Source organism: Sinohyriopsis cumingii, chromosome 3 (genome assembly GCF_028554795.1).
Source record: "Sinohyriopsis cumingii isolate HCF-2022 chromosome 3, ASM2855479v2, whole genome shotgun sequence".
Classification (NCBI taxonomy): domain Eukaryota; kingdom Metazoa; phylum Mollusca; class Bivalvia; order Unionida; family Unionidae; genus Sinohyriopsis; species Sinohyriopsis cumingii.
The window spans coordinates 104,592,836-104,611,445 of record NC_142963.1 but is presented as its reverse complement, the minus strand read 5'-3'; the positions used below and the strand labels follow the sequence as shown (position 1 = coordinate 104,611,445).

At 35.5% G+C, this 18,610-nt stretch overlaps 1 protein-coding gene across 6 annotated transcripts in view; it reads right to left on the bottom strand.

Annotated features, from left to right (window-relative positions):
* Positions 1 to 18,610, bottom strand: part of LOC149803458 (ependymin-related protein 1-like) — a 32,833-nt gene that overhangs the window by 10,654 nt on the left and 3,569 nt on the right. The window contains exons 1-2 of one of the 6 annotated variants that reach the window (XM_089953166.1): positions 7,816 to 7,907; positions 3 to 156 (exon numbers count right to left, since the gene is read on the bottom strand). In XM_089953166.1, the coding sequence (XP_089809292.1) occupies positions 3 to 156; positions 7,816 to 7,892 (231 nt within the window). In that variant the 5' untranslated portion in view covers positions 7,893 to 7,907. Of the gene's footprint in view, positions 1 to 2; positions 157 to 290; positions 315 to 772; positions 926 to 7,815; positions 7,908 to 18,610 lie in introns of those variants that run through there. The other 5 variants (XM_089953167.1, XM_089953169.1, XM_089953170.1 and 2 more) reach the window with 5 other exon arrangements.

The window sequence follows — 18,610 nt, the reverse complement described above, 5'->3', positions numbered from 1 at the left end:
ACCCTGGTGAGGTGTGTTTTTCCACCCTGTACCGAGCCGGCCAGAAGACCTTCAAACCCCTCCCAAACATCCGGGGGACAGCATCCTTCGCCCATCACCGTGGCAAACGAAATAAGAGCCAAAAAGATACGCAGCATTGTTGCTGAAGATCTGAAACTAATGAGAATATGTATTTAGGTACATTTTAATGTTGAAATGACCTCATGAAATTGGTGATTTGCTTCTGCTACATTGAATCTATACTCAACATGCGTGTCCCCCATTTTAATTTTGTTTTCACGCGAATATACCTCGGTTACACGTTGGTCGGCACAATGACGTTACATGATAACAAACAAGATTACAAGAAGGGTCAGCCAATGATCCGAGTGAAAGACTATTTTTGTCCCAGCATTACTATATCGCGGCTATGAGCATAGTACACCACTCATCGTCTGATTTTTTAAGTGCATTTATCACCAACTTTAAGGGCGCTTGCCCTAAGATAGTCGCATCTAGTACTTGGACGTGGTTTACGTGATCATTGTAGTGAGATTTACAAACGATTAACAAAGCGCATGTACAGTTCCCTTTTCCAGATATGAACATACACTGGCTGCCGGAATACTTACGTTTACGATATTTATACAAGCCTCACGATTATGTGAACTGGGTATGTGACTTCAAACTAACGAATTATTTGTGCATGTCTGTACTGTTCGTCCCAGCAAATATGGAATACATACGTTTTCGCTGATATATATGACTTCAGTGTAAGCATGTGTTTCCTTACCTGTTCGCCGCAAGCAGAGGTAAATTGACTCCAAAGAGGGTTTTCCCAAACTTTATACTCAACCTTATCAGTGCTATCTCTTATACTCTGACTCATTGACATGTGCTCGGAGACTTGGTCCGACATGTATTCGTGTGACCTGCCATCATTACTATTAATAGAATGAGAATGGAGGCTTAAGAGTTAAAAGTAAATAACATCCCCCCTCCGAATTTTTACTAAACAAAAGCTAGAAATAACAGAGACAAAACTTTCTATATAACCCAAGACTGTATCTATTGCCATCATCTGAAATGGACTGTAATGTGTAAACGACACAAACTAGGTAGTGCAATACGTGGACATGGTTACATAGATATACATAAAAAAAAACAAGAAGCAACCCCCCCCAAAAAAAAAAAATTAGAAAAAAAGAGAAAAACACCCAAACAACTAACTGCACATGTGCGTTATTCACAGGCGGCGGAAAGAACAAGTTTGATACGGCGTAGGGATACATCAAGTCCATCTGGCCGAGGCGTATTCATATGACATATCACGTGAGTTCTCACCCCAACCCCACTCGTTACAAAATAAGAAATAGGTTCCTTATTTTTTACATACCCCATTTGTATGCTTTGTAAATGTTTTTAGCTGTATGAGTGAAATTCAAAGCAAAGTGGGATTTATAAAAGTTTGATTCACTACGCCTAGATATATGTACGCGCGGACGCCAAATGGCTCTAATCCGGGCCTGTTGCCGAAATACGGATTGAACAGAGATATAGAACACGAGATCAATCCTGTAAGATTAAATGGGTATGTAGTAACTTGATGGTACCGCAATATACCATAACTGTATAAAATGAGTGACAGTCATACCGCTCAGGTTGCCTAGTGATTAGAGCGTCCGCCTCGGATTCGAGAGGTCGTGGGTTCTATCCCCGGCCGAGTCATACCAAAGACTTACAAAAATGATACTGACAGCTGCCTCGCTTGGCGCTCAGCATTAAGAGGTTAGTGTTAGGACTGGTCGGCGTTGTGTCAGGATAATGTAACTGGGTGGGACATCATGCTACATGTCTGCGGCATAATGCTCCAGTGCTAGACATCACTATAAATGCTACACTGCAGACATCGTAGCAATATGACTGAAAAATTGTTAAAGCTACGTTAAAAATCCAAATCACACACACAAACACACACACAGAGTCATACCAAAGAAAAAGTTTCATTCACACAGACATCTACGCAATGTATGCCTCCCCATACCTTTCAACCACACATGTATTTGCTCAGTCTTCTGTCGAAGAGGATTTGGGAGAGAACAAAGTCAGAAAGGAACCAGAAATTCACATATATTCATTATGCAATAAAAGATCAAGCCTAATTAGGAACAATCATCATAATAATGATAATAATAATTATCATTAATACTAATAATAATAAATTGATAATAATTGCCATCGTCATTCTCGCTGTAGTCATCATCTTCATCAAACGCGGTGGTTCAGTGGGTAGCGCGACAGAGTCACGATGAACGATTGCTGATGTGAATCCTACCATGAAGCCTATGCAACAGTGGTGCTGTCCTTCTGCAAGATATTTTACTCCAATTGCTTCTGCACTAAATAACTTACGTTGGTTGCCGTAAAGCATCAACCAAAATCTTCATCAAATATCAGTTTCTATAAATATTTTAAAATCCTTATATGTATAAACACCTACTTTACGAAAATCGGTGCTACTTTCGGAATTTAGGTATCAATAAATGTAAACATATTTGGTCTTTTCCAACAGTACCTATAATACAAGGAATCCTGAAGTCTCTGTATAAGGAATCCTGAAGTCTCTGTATAAGTGACACTCAAATGAAATACTATTCATAGCTATACTACATTATATACCTACGCTATCCAATGGAAGAACTGAGAATACATAGTGTGCCTCTTTCAGTGAATGTTTAGGTCTTGTTTTACAGGTGTACATTTATTAATGAGAAAAGAAACGAACTCGTAGTCATCATTGTAAATATATGCCCAATATCTTGGATTGAAAGCAATTTATAAAGAACTGTGACCGTCTTAAAATCTTGATTAGTTTTCATCGACCAGGCTGCACTTTATCTTTAAATAAATGTGTTATTCTCTGTCTTTTGACTTAGATATTTGATGATTTTCCCAAATTTGTTGAAAAAGGAAGAGATTTCGAATGACAATCTCTGAACAATATGTTCCGTCTATCTTAACCAAGGTGACAAAACCCTGCAACTTGTATTACTGCTTGTTTTACTAGTACCACCATCATCACCACCACGAAACACCACAACGCTAGTACTACTACTACTACTTCTATTACTATTACTACAGCGACCACGACAAGGAATACAACTCATGCTAATACTACAATTAATACCGTGTGAAAGTACATAGGAACCGATTTTGTGGATTTGAGGTGGATTGGCAGCTTAAGGTTTAGTCTTTATTTTGGTGAGGTTTCGATACGCTATGCTAATTGTCCTGACTGCAAATCAGCCAATACATGCATATATGCCAGTTCTTTGTGGTTAGATTGTGATATTTAATCTCATGTAGATCATCCTAGGCTGCATGTAGAGTATACTGCTAAGGGTGTATATGAAAATACCATATTCTTGAGAAACTGGATTTCGTGCACATGCGTTGCTTTTGAGAATATTAACACTTCTGCAATAGTAACGTGCTCTACTCCCCCCCCCCGCCCGTCTTACTTTTTGAAAGTAACGTGTTCCTCTTGTATAGAATACACAGGATAACGAACGTTTCAGATGCGTTACTTATGACGTGAATGGCCCTTGGTATTAGTATTTTATCATGTGCATGGGACTGTAGTGCAAAAATTCACCTATAGAAAGTACATGATTGCTATAGATACAAATATTAGACCGGGTAATAGTTGTCATTGATTTCTCCTTTCATACGGACAACCACTTGTCAGATACACATTATAATATGATAACAAATCACAAACAGTGTAACCTTGAACTTTAAAATCGTATATCGCACATACTCTTCTTCTTGTACATGATTAAATCCGCTTTAGCTTTAACATTTATAGATATATATCCAGTATATTTTAAACGCTTTCAAAAAGGTAGACAAGACGCAGCAAACGCATTATAATTATTTATTTGGGAAAGCCCGAAATGTATACTAATTGTTTCATGGATTTTATTAGCGCCATTGTGACCTTATAATTCATTTACGAACGAAAACAATCCAGCGCACCGCTCCGGTGGCCTAGTGGTTAGAGCGTCCGCCTCGGATGCGGGATGGTCGTGGGTTCGATCCCCAGCCGAGTCTTATCAAAGACTTGCAAAAATGGTACTCACAGATGCCTCGCTTGGCGCTCAGCATTAAGAGGTTAGTGTTAGGACTGGTCGGTCTGGTGTCAGGAAAATGTGAATGGGTGGAACATCATGCTACATGTTTGCGGCATGATGCCACAGTGCTATAAACTGCCACACTGCAGACATCGTAGCGATATGACACAGATCTGAGGGGTCGTTGTAAGGGGGTGGGTCGTGAGAGTAGCAAAGTTTATGCGCGCCCTCCCACCACTCCTGACGATAAGAAAAAAATCAGCTTGAAACAACACGGACATTTCCTAGAGTAAGTCTAGTCTTCCCAGTTAGATGGTTAAATTATGCTTTGGAAATTTAAATGTAGGAGCTTGGGAGTATGTCCACAGACCTCTCGCCTAATGTGTATACCCTCTCTCTCTCTCTCTCTCTCTCACACACCATCTGCCAAACGACGTGTCTGGATCAGCAATTGTGATCAGTACGTTCTCTTTATGGTCCCTTGGAACTGCCAGAGACTAAGCAAAATCTTACTCAAGAGTATTTTCTTTTCCAATTTATCTCTCTTTGCTGCCTGCATAGCTCGCGGTCAACCAGATACCCCTCACACACACACACACACACACACACATCGCGTCACTGAACAAAGGATTGCCGTTATCACACCTATATGTTAAAGGTTGTTTCAAGGATCAAATTTCCACGGGGTGAACGGGCCGTGTTCTTATCCGTCCCCAGGTTTACTGACGGCGAGAGGGACATTCTCCTCTAAGTTTGATTGCATCGGTCCACAGAGATATCCAATTGAAAACTGAGATAGAGAGCGTGATTACAATTCAGACCCGAATGATACCTTCCGAAATAGTAAGAGTAATTTAGTATTCTCATTCAAGAACACTCTTGAAGTTTACCTATATTGATTGCAAGAACAGACTTTAAGACCTAATAATATTTCCTTATTTATTTCATTTTTCTCCTCTTTTTTAGGTGTTGTCTAATTTTGTAAAGCGCTTAGAGCTTGTAAAGATTATGCACTATACAAAGTCATTATTATTATTATTATTATTATTATATTGTCTTTCTTTCTCTCTCTCTCTCTCTCTCTCTCTTTCTCTCTCTCTCTCTCTCTCTCTCTCTCTCTCGTTGAACATAAGATGAATCTACTTCCATAATAAGATGAAATTACAATCTGCGATCAACTATTATTTCGGCAGTTAGTGATTTTTTTTTAGTTATCACCTATTATCTGTCCCGTTTGTTAATTAATTCCTCATACTACTTGTATAGACATGGAGACGAATTTGGTGGCATCTCGATGGACTTGAGGATCTATACGTATTTTAACATTCCTCCATCTGTCAGTCTGAGGTAGACCGTTCCGGTGGCCTAGTGGTTAGAGCGTCCGCCTCGGAAGCGGGAGGTAGTATGTTCGAACCCCGGTCGAGTCTTACCAAAGACTTCCAAAACTGGTACAAACAGCTGCCTCGCTTGGCGCTAAACATTAAGAGATTAATGTTAGGACTGGTCGGCCTGGTGTCAGGATAAAGTGACGGGGTGGGACTTAGTGCTACGTGTCTGCAGCATGATGCCCCAATGCTAGACATCGTAGCGATATGACTGAAAAATTGTTAAAGCTACGTTAAAAATCCTAAACACACACACACACACTGTCTGAGGTAAGGGTGAGATGTGGTCCTGACTGCTTTCTTTTAAAAATAAGTTATGCAATAAACCAATAGAATAATGACAATACATCTTCGGCACTCAATGTTTTTTTTTTTTTGTGACTTCTTATTCTAGTTATTTGATATAAGTGCTAAGAAAACGAAGAGATATATCATTTTGTATTCAGTTTCAAAAAATGATATTTTCTTCATCAAATGAATAATTTAATTACTAAATTACAAAATGGACTTCAATTTTACCAAAGGAAGAAACTGTAAATATGTCAGTTTGATGGTTACAATATTTGTGTCGCTAAATTTTAAACGGTAAAATAAGACAGGAAAATCATCTGAGACAAATTTGGAGACAGTAGTCTCAAAATATAACAATATGTACAGATGACAAATCAAATTTTAGAATGTCGACATTGAAGGTGAGTGATAATGCTCCTGCCAAGGTCTGGTGTATCAATTTTTAACTCATAAGGATCAGTCCAGGTGACGGACACCTGTCGCTTCGTATCATATCTTAACAAATAAAGTCACCAGTACTGCACAAAGTGAGATATATTCATGCATGTAGGAACACGCGTTTTTATTTAGAACTAATTTGGTGGGAAATAATAAATCTTTATTATAAATAAATTTAAGTCCATTCTTTTTCCAAGTATAAATCGATATCTAGCAATATTCGACCAGAGGTATGTTTCCATCATAAGATTATATTATTTGGAGCAAAACAAGTTCAATGATCTTGAGAAATTCAGCCGCAATGCCTGTTTATCTAAGATTAAAGAAGGAACTGCGGTTTAGTCACACAGACATAGCATGACCGGTCTGCATCTGAAAACGCATAAATATTTAAGTGGGATTTTGTTCAGTTTTGTATAACAAAGCTAATATTTTAATCGTCCTATACTGGAATTGAAAATGAGATACTAATACTAATAATAATAATAATAATAATGAGGACTTGTATAGCGCCTAATCTTTAGAAGCTCTAAGCGCTTTACAACATTAGACAACACCTAAAAAGAAGAGAGAGAGAGAGAAAGAGAGAAAGAAGAGAATGAAAGAAAAAGAAAGAGAAAGAAAGAAAGAAAGAAAAAAGAAAGAAATAAAGAGAGAGAGAAAGAAAGAAAGAAAGAGAGAAAGAGATTAAATATTGAGATTATTTTGTGTAGAAATCATTTTTCCCCAACCTACACTGCAAGTATAATAATGATTTACGTTGTTATAAACCAACCAGATGCTATTGTACATTCTTACACGGGATACATATCACTGACTTAGATTCAAACATGTGTTTTGTATAACTGATTCATATTAACGTATTTTGTTTCTTGGATCGAGATAAATTATGCTAGGTTAACATATTTTCCAATGCCTCATCCCATAGGATGATATGTGTCCTATTAGACAGAGTGATATATGGCGGTACTTACCCTAGTGGTATATATTTCACTTGTTATGACTTTACTGTGGTTGGCGAGGATAGAGCAATGTATTCTGACTCACTTTGAATACGCTAATACAGGTAAGCTCGAGCTACCTAAAATCGAATGCTTTACTGATGATGGAATCCACTCATTTGAATGCGGAAAGGAGTCAAATTTAATTTCTAGGATTCAATAATAACGGCTAGGTATATATCGATATACAAATGTTAATTACTCACTCATAAAGGTTAACATAAAACCCTTCGTCCTTCGCACTTTTGTGTTTATTGAGTGATAAGGTAAACATCTGCACTTCGGTCAAACCCAACCGTCTTCATTTAATCCTATAATATACAGCATTCAGTAGAATGAGATATCACCTGGACGTACTACCTGCCATTCAGTAGAATGAAATATCAACTGGACGTACTCAGTCGAATGAGATGCAGTGTGTACCATCTCTGTTGGATGCGACAAGTTATTACTACGTCCGTACGATACGAAAAGGGTGTGCCTTGGGTTACATGTGTACAATAAAGTAAAGTGAAATATCCGTACCTATTGTTAGTACATGGAAAATATCTTTTTGTTAAACTTTTAATTTCATTTTACATAGTTTACCTTACACATGCTCCTCCGTTGTAACAAATATTTGTAACTTTCTGTCCATAAAAGAGGATCAGGGGTGTCAAATTCATTTGCTATGGTGTGCCAGATTTCCTATACATGAACTTCGCTTGGGCCATACATAAACTGAAATGTGATAAGCGTACAAATTTGATACAAACAAGAGACCTGCCGGACGAACTGATGAGTCTGGTTGGCCGTATGTTTGACAGGCCTCACTAGATTAAAAATATCGATAATGAAGAGCTCAGGAAAAAATCCCCATCAGTCGATCCTGGGACTGGTGAGTTGTAAGAGTTACTCTTTTCCTGTCCCAATTACACTCAACACAAACCACATCACACTATACTGCTTACGCGTTTAAGAAAGAATCATATGAACATTGTGCAAGCGTACTGTTGAAATGAGCCAAAATAATAAAAATATTATGTTCTAACAATGACTCCTTGGATAAATATAAAATAAGAGATAATGTCTGTAAACTCGAGTAATTGCAGTTGCTCACATAGCCCTTGATTTCTTAGGGGTATTCCAGTATACAATGAAACGTTTCAATAATATAGGTCTCTTAATTTCCTTTTCAACGATCAATGACACATCTTTAAAAGTTAGATATTGAAGATGTTAAGAGAGGAGAATAACAAACTTTTATGATTTTCGACTTGATAAACATTGTTACGCTTCCCCATATCACCAGTAATTTCAAGACTACACAACTCAATTAATACATTGTCACACCAAAGTAAAGGCACTAGGATATGTTTACATAGGTATGTAATTACTTTTCACAAGAATAATTTCAGGAGCTTGCATTTGTAAGAAGAATTCCAACAGTCTCAATTTTTTAAACTTTCCTGCTAAAGTTCCATTTTGGCCTAACCTCGGTTCTCACGAACTAAATGCAGGCGTCATGGAAAGGAAAATAAATGATTAGCCAAGGAATTTGAATATTTTTAGGTCATTATCCCAGCTAAATTTCGACCAGTTAGCCGATGTCTCGACATTCTCTGCTTTATAAATAGATTACAAGGAAATACATTATGTGAAAAGTGGTAGGAATCGGCTGAGACATTTAATATACTCATTTTGAATGTAAGGAATGTAAGTTGGCAACATGTTTCTCGTGAAAGTATATATATATATATATATATATATATATATATATATATATATATATATATATATATATATATATATCTGCTGGCATATTCCCTTCAGCATTACAATGTATAAATTAAGCTTCTGTCTTGAATATACCGATGACGCGGAGCAACTGCAGCATTGCCTGACCGGCTGTAAACATTTTGATAGTCTCCCTTTCATAACGTCTCGGAGGTCTTAAGCAGAAAGAGGTGTGCTATCTTATTCAATTATTACATTAACAAGATGCCGTTAAGATGTAACGTTGCTATACACTTGTATAATGAGAAAGCAAATGATTCTTATCCAGGTAATATTAATATTAGTTTAAAATAATCTCTACACTTTATGATTGTACTTATAAAGATTTAAAATGCTGATATACACAGAATTAAGAAAGGAAACGGAAAACTCGAAAATGAATTTGTCATCCAAATAAGAAATACAGTCTTAATATCTTTGAATGGAAGTAACTTAAAAAAATAAGAACAAAATTGACATTTTTGAAATCACGATCATTTTCATAGATTTCAGTAGCTTGTCGTTTTGAAGTTTACCTGTATGATCAGCACTGTTAGTTATGCATAAAACGTAGATAAGGTTTACACAAAACCTGATGGCGCAAGTTGTGCACGAATGGAAATAGTTATGTCAGCAAAACATACAATGGCACAGAAACAGGCTTTAGCGTAATTCACGATTTTGAAGTGCATACATATACAGCAGTAACTCCGAGTGAACTTGCTACAGAATGCACAAGTGACTCGTAAAGCAACCGTGTTGTTTTAGACATAACGCAAGTACCACGTACAAATGGAACGCATGTCCTACATACAAAATCAGAAATAGTATTATCAGTATACATGCGTGAATGTGACCTAAAATCAACCTATGTATATTCTGTATTTATCAAACATGCCACCATCCATTTCTGTAACAAGCTTTAATGTATATGTATATACCTGATGGACCGCTCCGGTGACCTAGGGGTTATAGCGTCCGCCTCAAATGTGGGAGGTCGTGAGTTCGATCCCCGGCCGAGTCACACCAAAGACTTATAAAAACGGTACTAACAGCTGCCTCGCTTGGCGTTCAGCAATAAGGGGTTAGTGTTAGGACTGTCAGGATAATGTGACTGGGTGGGACATCATGTTACATGTTTGCGACATGATGCCCCAGTGCTAGACATCAATATGAACTGCGACACTGCAGACATCGTAGCGATATGATTGAAAAATTGTTAAAGCTACGTTAAAAATCCAAATCACATTTCATCACATCACATCACATATACATGATGATGACCAATCGACTAAAACAAATAAAGATCTCATCATATGATATCATAATATATTAAGGGATTACACTATGTAATAAAACAAGGCAAAAACCCAAGAAACATTACAGTTTCCAAAAGTTAAGCTTATTTCTCTAAAGCATAAAATCAAACAAATTTGAAGAACTAAAAATTTCTTACGGTACAAAATGTACTATCAATTTCACATTAATCCGGAAACTATCCAAGGATATTCCGAATTAAGGTTATATTGTGCTTGTGCGCCAGCACCACAGAAAATAAAGTTCCTTAATCTAAAATTTTACTTCAAGGATAATCCAGTGAAAGCTGGGTGAAACAAATATCCTTGTGTGTTTCACACAATGCAACAAAATAATTAAATATCCAAGTCCTTGATTAATTTACAATAGGCCAGCAAGGTCCCTGTCTGCTTAGAATAAATAGCATTTCTACTCTGCAATTTCAACGAACTATACAAATTATAAATAAATGACAGTTTCCTCTCTCACAAGTCTGAATATAACCGAAAAAATGAAACGCAGCCTACTTAATTCCTTTATTTTATCAATATATGCTCAGATCAACATATCCGAATAACTAAAAAAGATTCCAGGCATTCAATTATTCAGCATTGTGAAATATCTTAACAGTCATCGTCTGACTTGTATTAATTATTGAGCCATTCAGTAACTAGGGCGTGCATATCTCAACACCACAAATGTACTCCTAAGATCATGTGATGTTGAGATGACCTCTAATCAACTAATTCGTTGGCATTTTTTTAAATTAATTAGCTATTGAGATGGACTTGGCAATGGCCTTGATTATTAATGGAGAGACTAGATACATGCACTTATAGTATAGCACAGGCCAACCACTGACTTAAAGAATAAATGTTATTGATCCAAATGATTTAAATAAAACAATATTATAAAATATAAATGACCGTAACATGTACACACACATACATATATCTCACTGATAGCAATCACCGCATAGCTTTCTTTGTCCCTGTTAAACTAATGCTACTGCCACCACTACTACTGCTACTGCCACAGCGACCACGATGAAGACATCTTATGCTAATAATACTGTTATTAATCTAGGATATTTTCTATTTGTATTTTCGTCTCCGTTTATAGCTTTGTTAAACTATTTGCTTCAACGTCATAATGTACAGTATTCACGAGACTTTATCGTGGCATGCATTAGTTTCATTAATTGGACCCATAATTTCCCACCATAGGGATTAGATGTTCAGAGAAATTATTCGTAGTATTTATCCTTAAAAGAACTCTTTAGTTGAGAACGACAGTTGTCTTGAGGTAATGGGTCTCCTTTGGTGAAATGCTAGTATTACGTCAGTAGTGAATGCAATTAGTGACTGAGTTTGCGGAGTTACGTAGGACTGGCAGTTTGTATAGTTTCGAGTCTTTTTTTTTTTTTAGAGATTTCATTACATTTTGCGAAATTTTATTAGCGTCATCAACTATGCCATGCAAATGTTCCAGTTGTTTGTGGTTAAATATATTTTGCATGTCGATTGTGATACTTAATCACATGATGACAATGCTAGGCCTAATGTAAAATATCACATGATGATAATGCTAGGCCTAATGTAAAATATCACATGATGATAATGCTAGGCCTAATGTAAAATATCACATGATGATAATGCTAGGTCTAATGTAAAATATCACATGATGATAATGCTAGGCCTAATGTAAAATATCACATGATGATAATGCTAAGCCTAATGTAAAATATCTCATGATGATAATGCTAGGCCTAATATAAAATATCACATGATGATAATGCTAGGCCTAGTGTAAAATATCTCATGATGATAATGCTAGGCCTAGTGTAAAATATCTCATGATGATAATGCTAGGCCTAGTGTAAAATATCTCATGATGATAATGCTAGGTCTAATGTAAAATATCACATGATGATAATGCTAGGCATAGTGTAAAATATCTCATGATGATAATGCTAGGCCTAATGTAAAATACACTGTTTAGGAAGTAGATTAAGCTGTCCTTAACTCCTGTTCTTCAATACTTTATTTCATATTTATGCGTTGTTTTTGTAAATGTCAACGAGTTACTTTTACAAAGAGTGACGCATTACTTACCCCCTCAACAAAAGGTAATGTTTAACGCATTGTTGAAAGTAAAGCGTTACATTTGCATTGAATACAAAGGATAAAGATCGTTCTAAATGCATTAAATATTAAAGGTAGCGTGTTTCTGCCACTTATGACATGACCGACCAGTGATTTTAAACAATCATGACATGCATATGACTATAATGCGTACACTAGTAACTGTACAAATTCACCCATGGAAAGTACGTTGCTCCTATTATTAGAATAAGTAATCTTAGTCACTGAGTTTTCTTATCATACGGATAAAAGGTAGTCAGATATATGTAGGTATGATGATGGCGAATCACAAACTGTATAAACGTGACCTTTAAAAATCGTAGAACGCACATGCTCAACTTCGTTACTCATGATTCAACCGCGGACAATTTAAAATTTGTGTATTTGTCCTGTACATTTAGCACATTTTCAAATGGGCAGTCAAGGTACAGCAAACGAAGAATAACAATCAAAAAGCAGCTTTTTGGTAGGGATTTATTTGATGGATTACGAGAAAAACAACGTGTAAGTCTAAAAATATGACTCTGTCGTTCAGATCTAAAAGTTACGAAAATCAGCTAGACTCTGGAAACATTTCGTCCGCTAGCTTATATTGCAGTTCATTTATTAAATCTCCAAATACCTATCTGACAAGATTTCTGCTGGTTTGATGTAGCTCAGATTTTCACCACCTTATCCGATCCCAAACAACAACCAAATAAAATAAGCTGTGTAAGTTACATCGTTTCTTTTTTTTTATTCATTCTTTCTTGCAGCCAAGACTAAAATGTGTATGCTGTTTTCCGGATTGGGAACTGGGTAGTGATGTCAATGTAAGATATTTTGCAAAGTTCTCTTAATGGAAAGACGATTCGCTTGACAGTAAAACTTCACAAGTAATGGATTCAAATTAATGAAGTTATTACTAACTGAATGTAAGCCTGTTTAGTGTCCCTTATTACTTACAAGGCACATGTCCCTTAGCGTTACAATTAAATAAATGCCAACCAAAGAATAACAAGCAATTTAGGACTATGCATGTGTGCTTGTCTGTGTGTTTGCTGCTTGGTAGCTCTTTGTCGGCACAGTTAACATATTATTGCCTACATCATGTCCAGAAAATGTGATCTAAGTTGCCTTCCATAAAACACACCATGGAAGTCTCTCTCTCTCTCTCTCTCTCTCTCTCTCGTGGCAATACACATTGAGCCTATTTCATAGCGAACTTTTGTGCGGGTTTAGGACTTCTGTCAGCTAGAATCAAGTTTTATATTGAGAATAGCCTGATAAATGTCAGGTGGCTTAGATTTCCATTCGATCACGGTTAAGTAGTAATAGACTATCGATGAATTCAGTTCCCTACACGAACTTCTAGTCATGCGTTCTGCATCTAAGGTGTGTTCAGACTAACTGTCATTGACGTTTTGACCAATTAAACCAGCTGTAGGCGCCACCTTTGAGAAATGAGGAAAGTTACCCTAGAGCACAAGCTTACTAGAGGTTAATTTCTGTATTAAATTCTGTCGGGTGACCTTGACATACTGGATGTTTAATGAATGCGATTTTTGAATAATTTTGACCTTTTAAGCAGATTTCAATGTACTCTTCCTTATTGAAACATTTGTTATAAGTTGTTTTGAGCTAAAGTCACATTTTACCGGGCCTAGAAAAAGGCACTAGATACAAAACAATAGGCTGTTGTTATGCATATCTAAATTATGCGTTTAATTCTTGGCCATGATTTTGTATTGCAATGATTTTTTTGTAGACAAGGTGTTACATAATTAATTTTTGTCCACGACTGTAAACGATATTTTAAGATAATGAACGGTAAATAGGCTGCTTATTTGGGTTTGGGTTCTATATACTGAACCAATTTGCATTTTTTATTAATATTTTCAATGGATGATTAAGTAAGGTAGGTTGTGTTGCTACATAATTCAGATGAGAGGTTTTGCGATATAGATTTGTAGCAGAATCGTGTTGATATATTCATTGTTTTTATTACTGTTATTATTTAATTTCAATCTGCGGATGTATTTAATGTTATATTTAGATTTAGTTTGAGAGGAATCATTTAATCGTTTATTTAAATTATGTATTAGAATTACAAAGTGCTAATTTGACTGGTTGGACTAATAACTATTTTGGAATTAATGTGAATTAATTCTGAGGAGATCTTTACAATGCCATTGTAATTCATCGAGACTGTTTGCACTTCAGCTCATTCGTGGCTCCTGGTATGCCATCAAATTCAAGACCACAAATTCATTCGGAACACTATTTGTCTTGGATTTGTCATAGAACTTTTAGGAATATTTTGGATTTAATGAACAATACCGTAAAGTGTTCTTAAATTTTTATTTTATAACTTAGGAAATTAAGACTATTTGTTAAGTTTAACGTAATTTGTCAGCAATGCAACTTTCGGTTACTTAGCTTAATACCTTAGTGTCTTAACACTGTCTAATCCATGAAACCATACAATGTACCAAAACAGTTTTCAGCTCGGAGCATTTAGTTCCTATAAACGTTAACTCATTATTCAACTTATACCTCTTAATCAAGACAGCACACTGTCGTTTGTAGACAATATCATTTTGCCATTTTCAAATGTAATGAATATCGACTCAAGGCTCTTTGTCATTTACAGTTCTGTGTCTAGTAATAACATGATAATAAAATGTGGTCAAACCAGTTTAAATTTATAATCATGTTTAATGTCTGAAAGAATACATGATTAATACATGCCAAATTAATAGACATATTTCAGTGTTTTTGTGTGAAATATTATATACGTTTACTGAAGTGTCCAACAACCATTACGTGACATGGAGAGGAGAGGTTATATTTTACGTGATAATCGGGATGATATTAAATAAAATTATGACCGAGAATTTTCAATAAAAAAGTTTTGAAATAGTTTGTAATTAATCATCTAAAGTAGTGCAGAGTAGGTGACCCGGGTGTTACACTTGTAAGAAGATTATTTCGTACTGAGAAAAACTATTTCAATAATTTCTAAGTATAAAAAGTAACAAATTTTAAGTTCAAACAGTATAAGAAATTCTTATCTGTCAAGAAGTAGCACATCAAAACACAAGCCTTTTGATTATTTGCATTTATTTCTCAATTTTTTTCCTTTCGTTGTAAAATTTTTAGCTTTGAAATGAAAGGAAGCCAGTGAAAAATTCAGTCTGGATCATTCTTAATGGAACACGGATCGCCTCAAGCGGACTAACATGGGGATATGCTGAAAAGGGATGCCATGAAAGACAAAATTGGGAAGTAATAATAATAATAACAACAACAACAACAATAATAACAGTATTAGTATCAATACTACTACTACTACTTACTAATACTACTACCAATAATAATAATAATAATAATAATAATAATAAAAGTAATATTAACTGGTGGTACGTCCATGAATCGGAGTGACAAAGCTGGACAACCTATTTGCAAAATATCGAGATTTGCTACCGAGCGGTTTAGGAAAGGCCAGATGGATCGATAGATGGATGGATGATGTCACAACATAGACTTGTGGTTTAAGTGGATGTATGTGTTTGTGTTTTATAGATTTTTAACGTAGCCTTAATAGTTTTAGTCATAGAGCTACGTTGTCGGCTAGTACCATTTGTATAACTCTTTGGTATGACTCTTCCGAGGTTCGAACAGCGACATCCCGCATCCAAGGTGTACGCTCTAACGACTAAGACCACCGGAGCAGTCGTATTAGTATAAGACAGTCCCACGAAAGGTAGATAGAAAAATACGTACAAGAAAATGCATACAAACATTTATAATGAATAGGTAATAAAAACGTGAAGATACTGTTGATGCCTTACAAAATAGATGAAATATCAGATCTATGCAAACTTATGGATTAGAGCGCTGATTATTTAGTAAATATTTGCTGTACGGCAGAGAGTTCGTCCATCTATATCTACTATATTTTTGATGTTATTTTCAATACTGGTTGCCTACCAGACACTTGAGCTGAGAATATTGATGCACCTGTTCATAAAAGGGGCTGTAAAAATGTAGAAAGTTACTGAGTTATCACCCTTTTGATTGTCGCTGGTAATTGTTCACGATGATTTTAATTATAATACTAACCAGATATTTGTTAAAACTCAGGTTGTTTTCGTGATCTTGTTGATTGTACTAAGGATTTTAATTTGTTATAAAGGCTATTGATTTATTTGTTGAGTTGGTATTTTGCGATGCATCAACACAATTACTTAATTTTGCATCAAGGCAATAGGAATAAAGTGCCTTGTATAAAGAAACACGAAAAGAGACCACCCAAGTTGATCCAATGATAGTATTCGAACCTGAACGCTTTTTGTCGCTTGTCCAGCAAGCTATCAATTGAGCCATCATACCATCTTATTATAAGTCACAGTTTTCTGTATAAGTAAATTCAATTACGAATAATAAATAAGATATTTAATATTGTACGTTCGATATATAAAAATGTCAAAAGTGGAGTGAGATTAAAAAATTAACCTTGACGGAAGAATCTGTATGTGTAACCGGATTACATCAAGGAGAATGCTTGTCACCCTTAATGACTTTTGAAGAATAACATATTAACAGTGGTGTTCAAGGTGCTGACATACGTATACTATAGCTCTTTATGATTTTATAGGCAGAGAATCGAGTTATCTTTTCCAAGTCCAAACATGGTCTGGAAAAGGGCCTAACACGTGGCGTTTTAAAGTTGAGACAAACAAAATCAAATATTATGTTTTTCAATACGGGAGGAAGAATAGTAGATGGTAATGTATTCTTCTATAAAGGTTTAGAGTTGGAGGTTATTAAAAGATTTTTATTTCTTGAATTGTGTTTCTAACAAGAAATTCTTTCACAACAAACATTAGGCGCTCAAGCTTAAAAGGCATTATTTGCATTACATAAATATTTGTATACCTTTGGAAACGTATCCCCAAAGGTAAAATATGTAACCTTTGACACACTAGTTTTGCATATTCTTAATTATGTTTTACGCTTAAAGTTCTGCAAATATCTTCTTGGGGCTAAAAAACGATATTATTTATGGTGTGTGTGATAGGACACCATTACAGATCAAAAGATATCACCGCATTCTGAAATACAGTATTAAGATTGTCTCCTGAGATAAAATGACATATATATCTGTCGTATGTAACCTAATGCTTACTGATATAAAAAGCCCTCCTAACAAAAACTGGGCATCATTAGTCCGGGATTTATTCAATAGTCATAGTCTGGGGGGTAGTGTTGATAAACCAAGTTGTTGGGAACTAGATTCCAGGAACTCTACCCAAGTTAGGTATATGGGAAATTATTCTTAGAACACTAATTTAACGTAATATTATGAGGTATGCAACTTAGAATTACATGTACATATAATTGCAACATACAATTCACTAGTTATCAACTGTTATTATTTTGTGTTTATGTTCACTGTTAGTTTTAATCTGTAGTTGGAGGTAAGGGGGGGGGGTATGAGCAGAGTTCCATATGTTTTCATCCAACAAAGCTTGTTTTAGCCTATTTAACCCTTCTACGTCATAACTTAATAACCCTCTTGTAGTAATCAAAATTGTTTTTAAAAAATATGATGAGATTACAATAATGATACTTCCTGCAACGACATTCTTTTTTTTACTGCGTCTAAAATCCTTCTGTGCTAGCTTCATACATAATATAGCTCAATAAACCCCTGTACTGCCTACTACTAATTAAACTGAAAACTCATTTACAAATGTGTTTTATAATGTCCTAATGCAAGTGTGTTTATGCCATCAATACGGTATCGTTTATAATCGAAATTAGTTAACCCTTGTTTACATATTTTATCTGTTTTGATTTCATGGCAATCTAATCTTATTGTGGTCATTTCTGCAAAGTGATTTCGTTCTTCATTAAATAATACCTGACGAAAATTGATGAATGAAATTCTATTTTATCACAGCTTTTTTTAACACCTTTCGCATTCATCATACTTTTATTAGGATTTGAACATAATGCTGAATACATCTTTCTTCGAAGTTCAACAAATTCAATAATCGGCTCAAAACAAAATTCGTCTTTCGTCTTACTGATTACTTTTTTTATTTGTTGGTTCGTGAAATCCTGTACTTGGCAAAACATCAGATAGATCAAATCTCTCTCTCTCTCTCTCTCTCTCTCTCTCTCTCTCTCTCTCTCTCTCT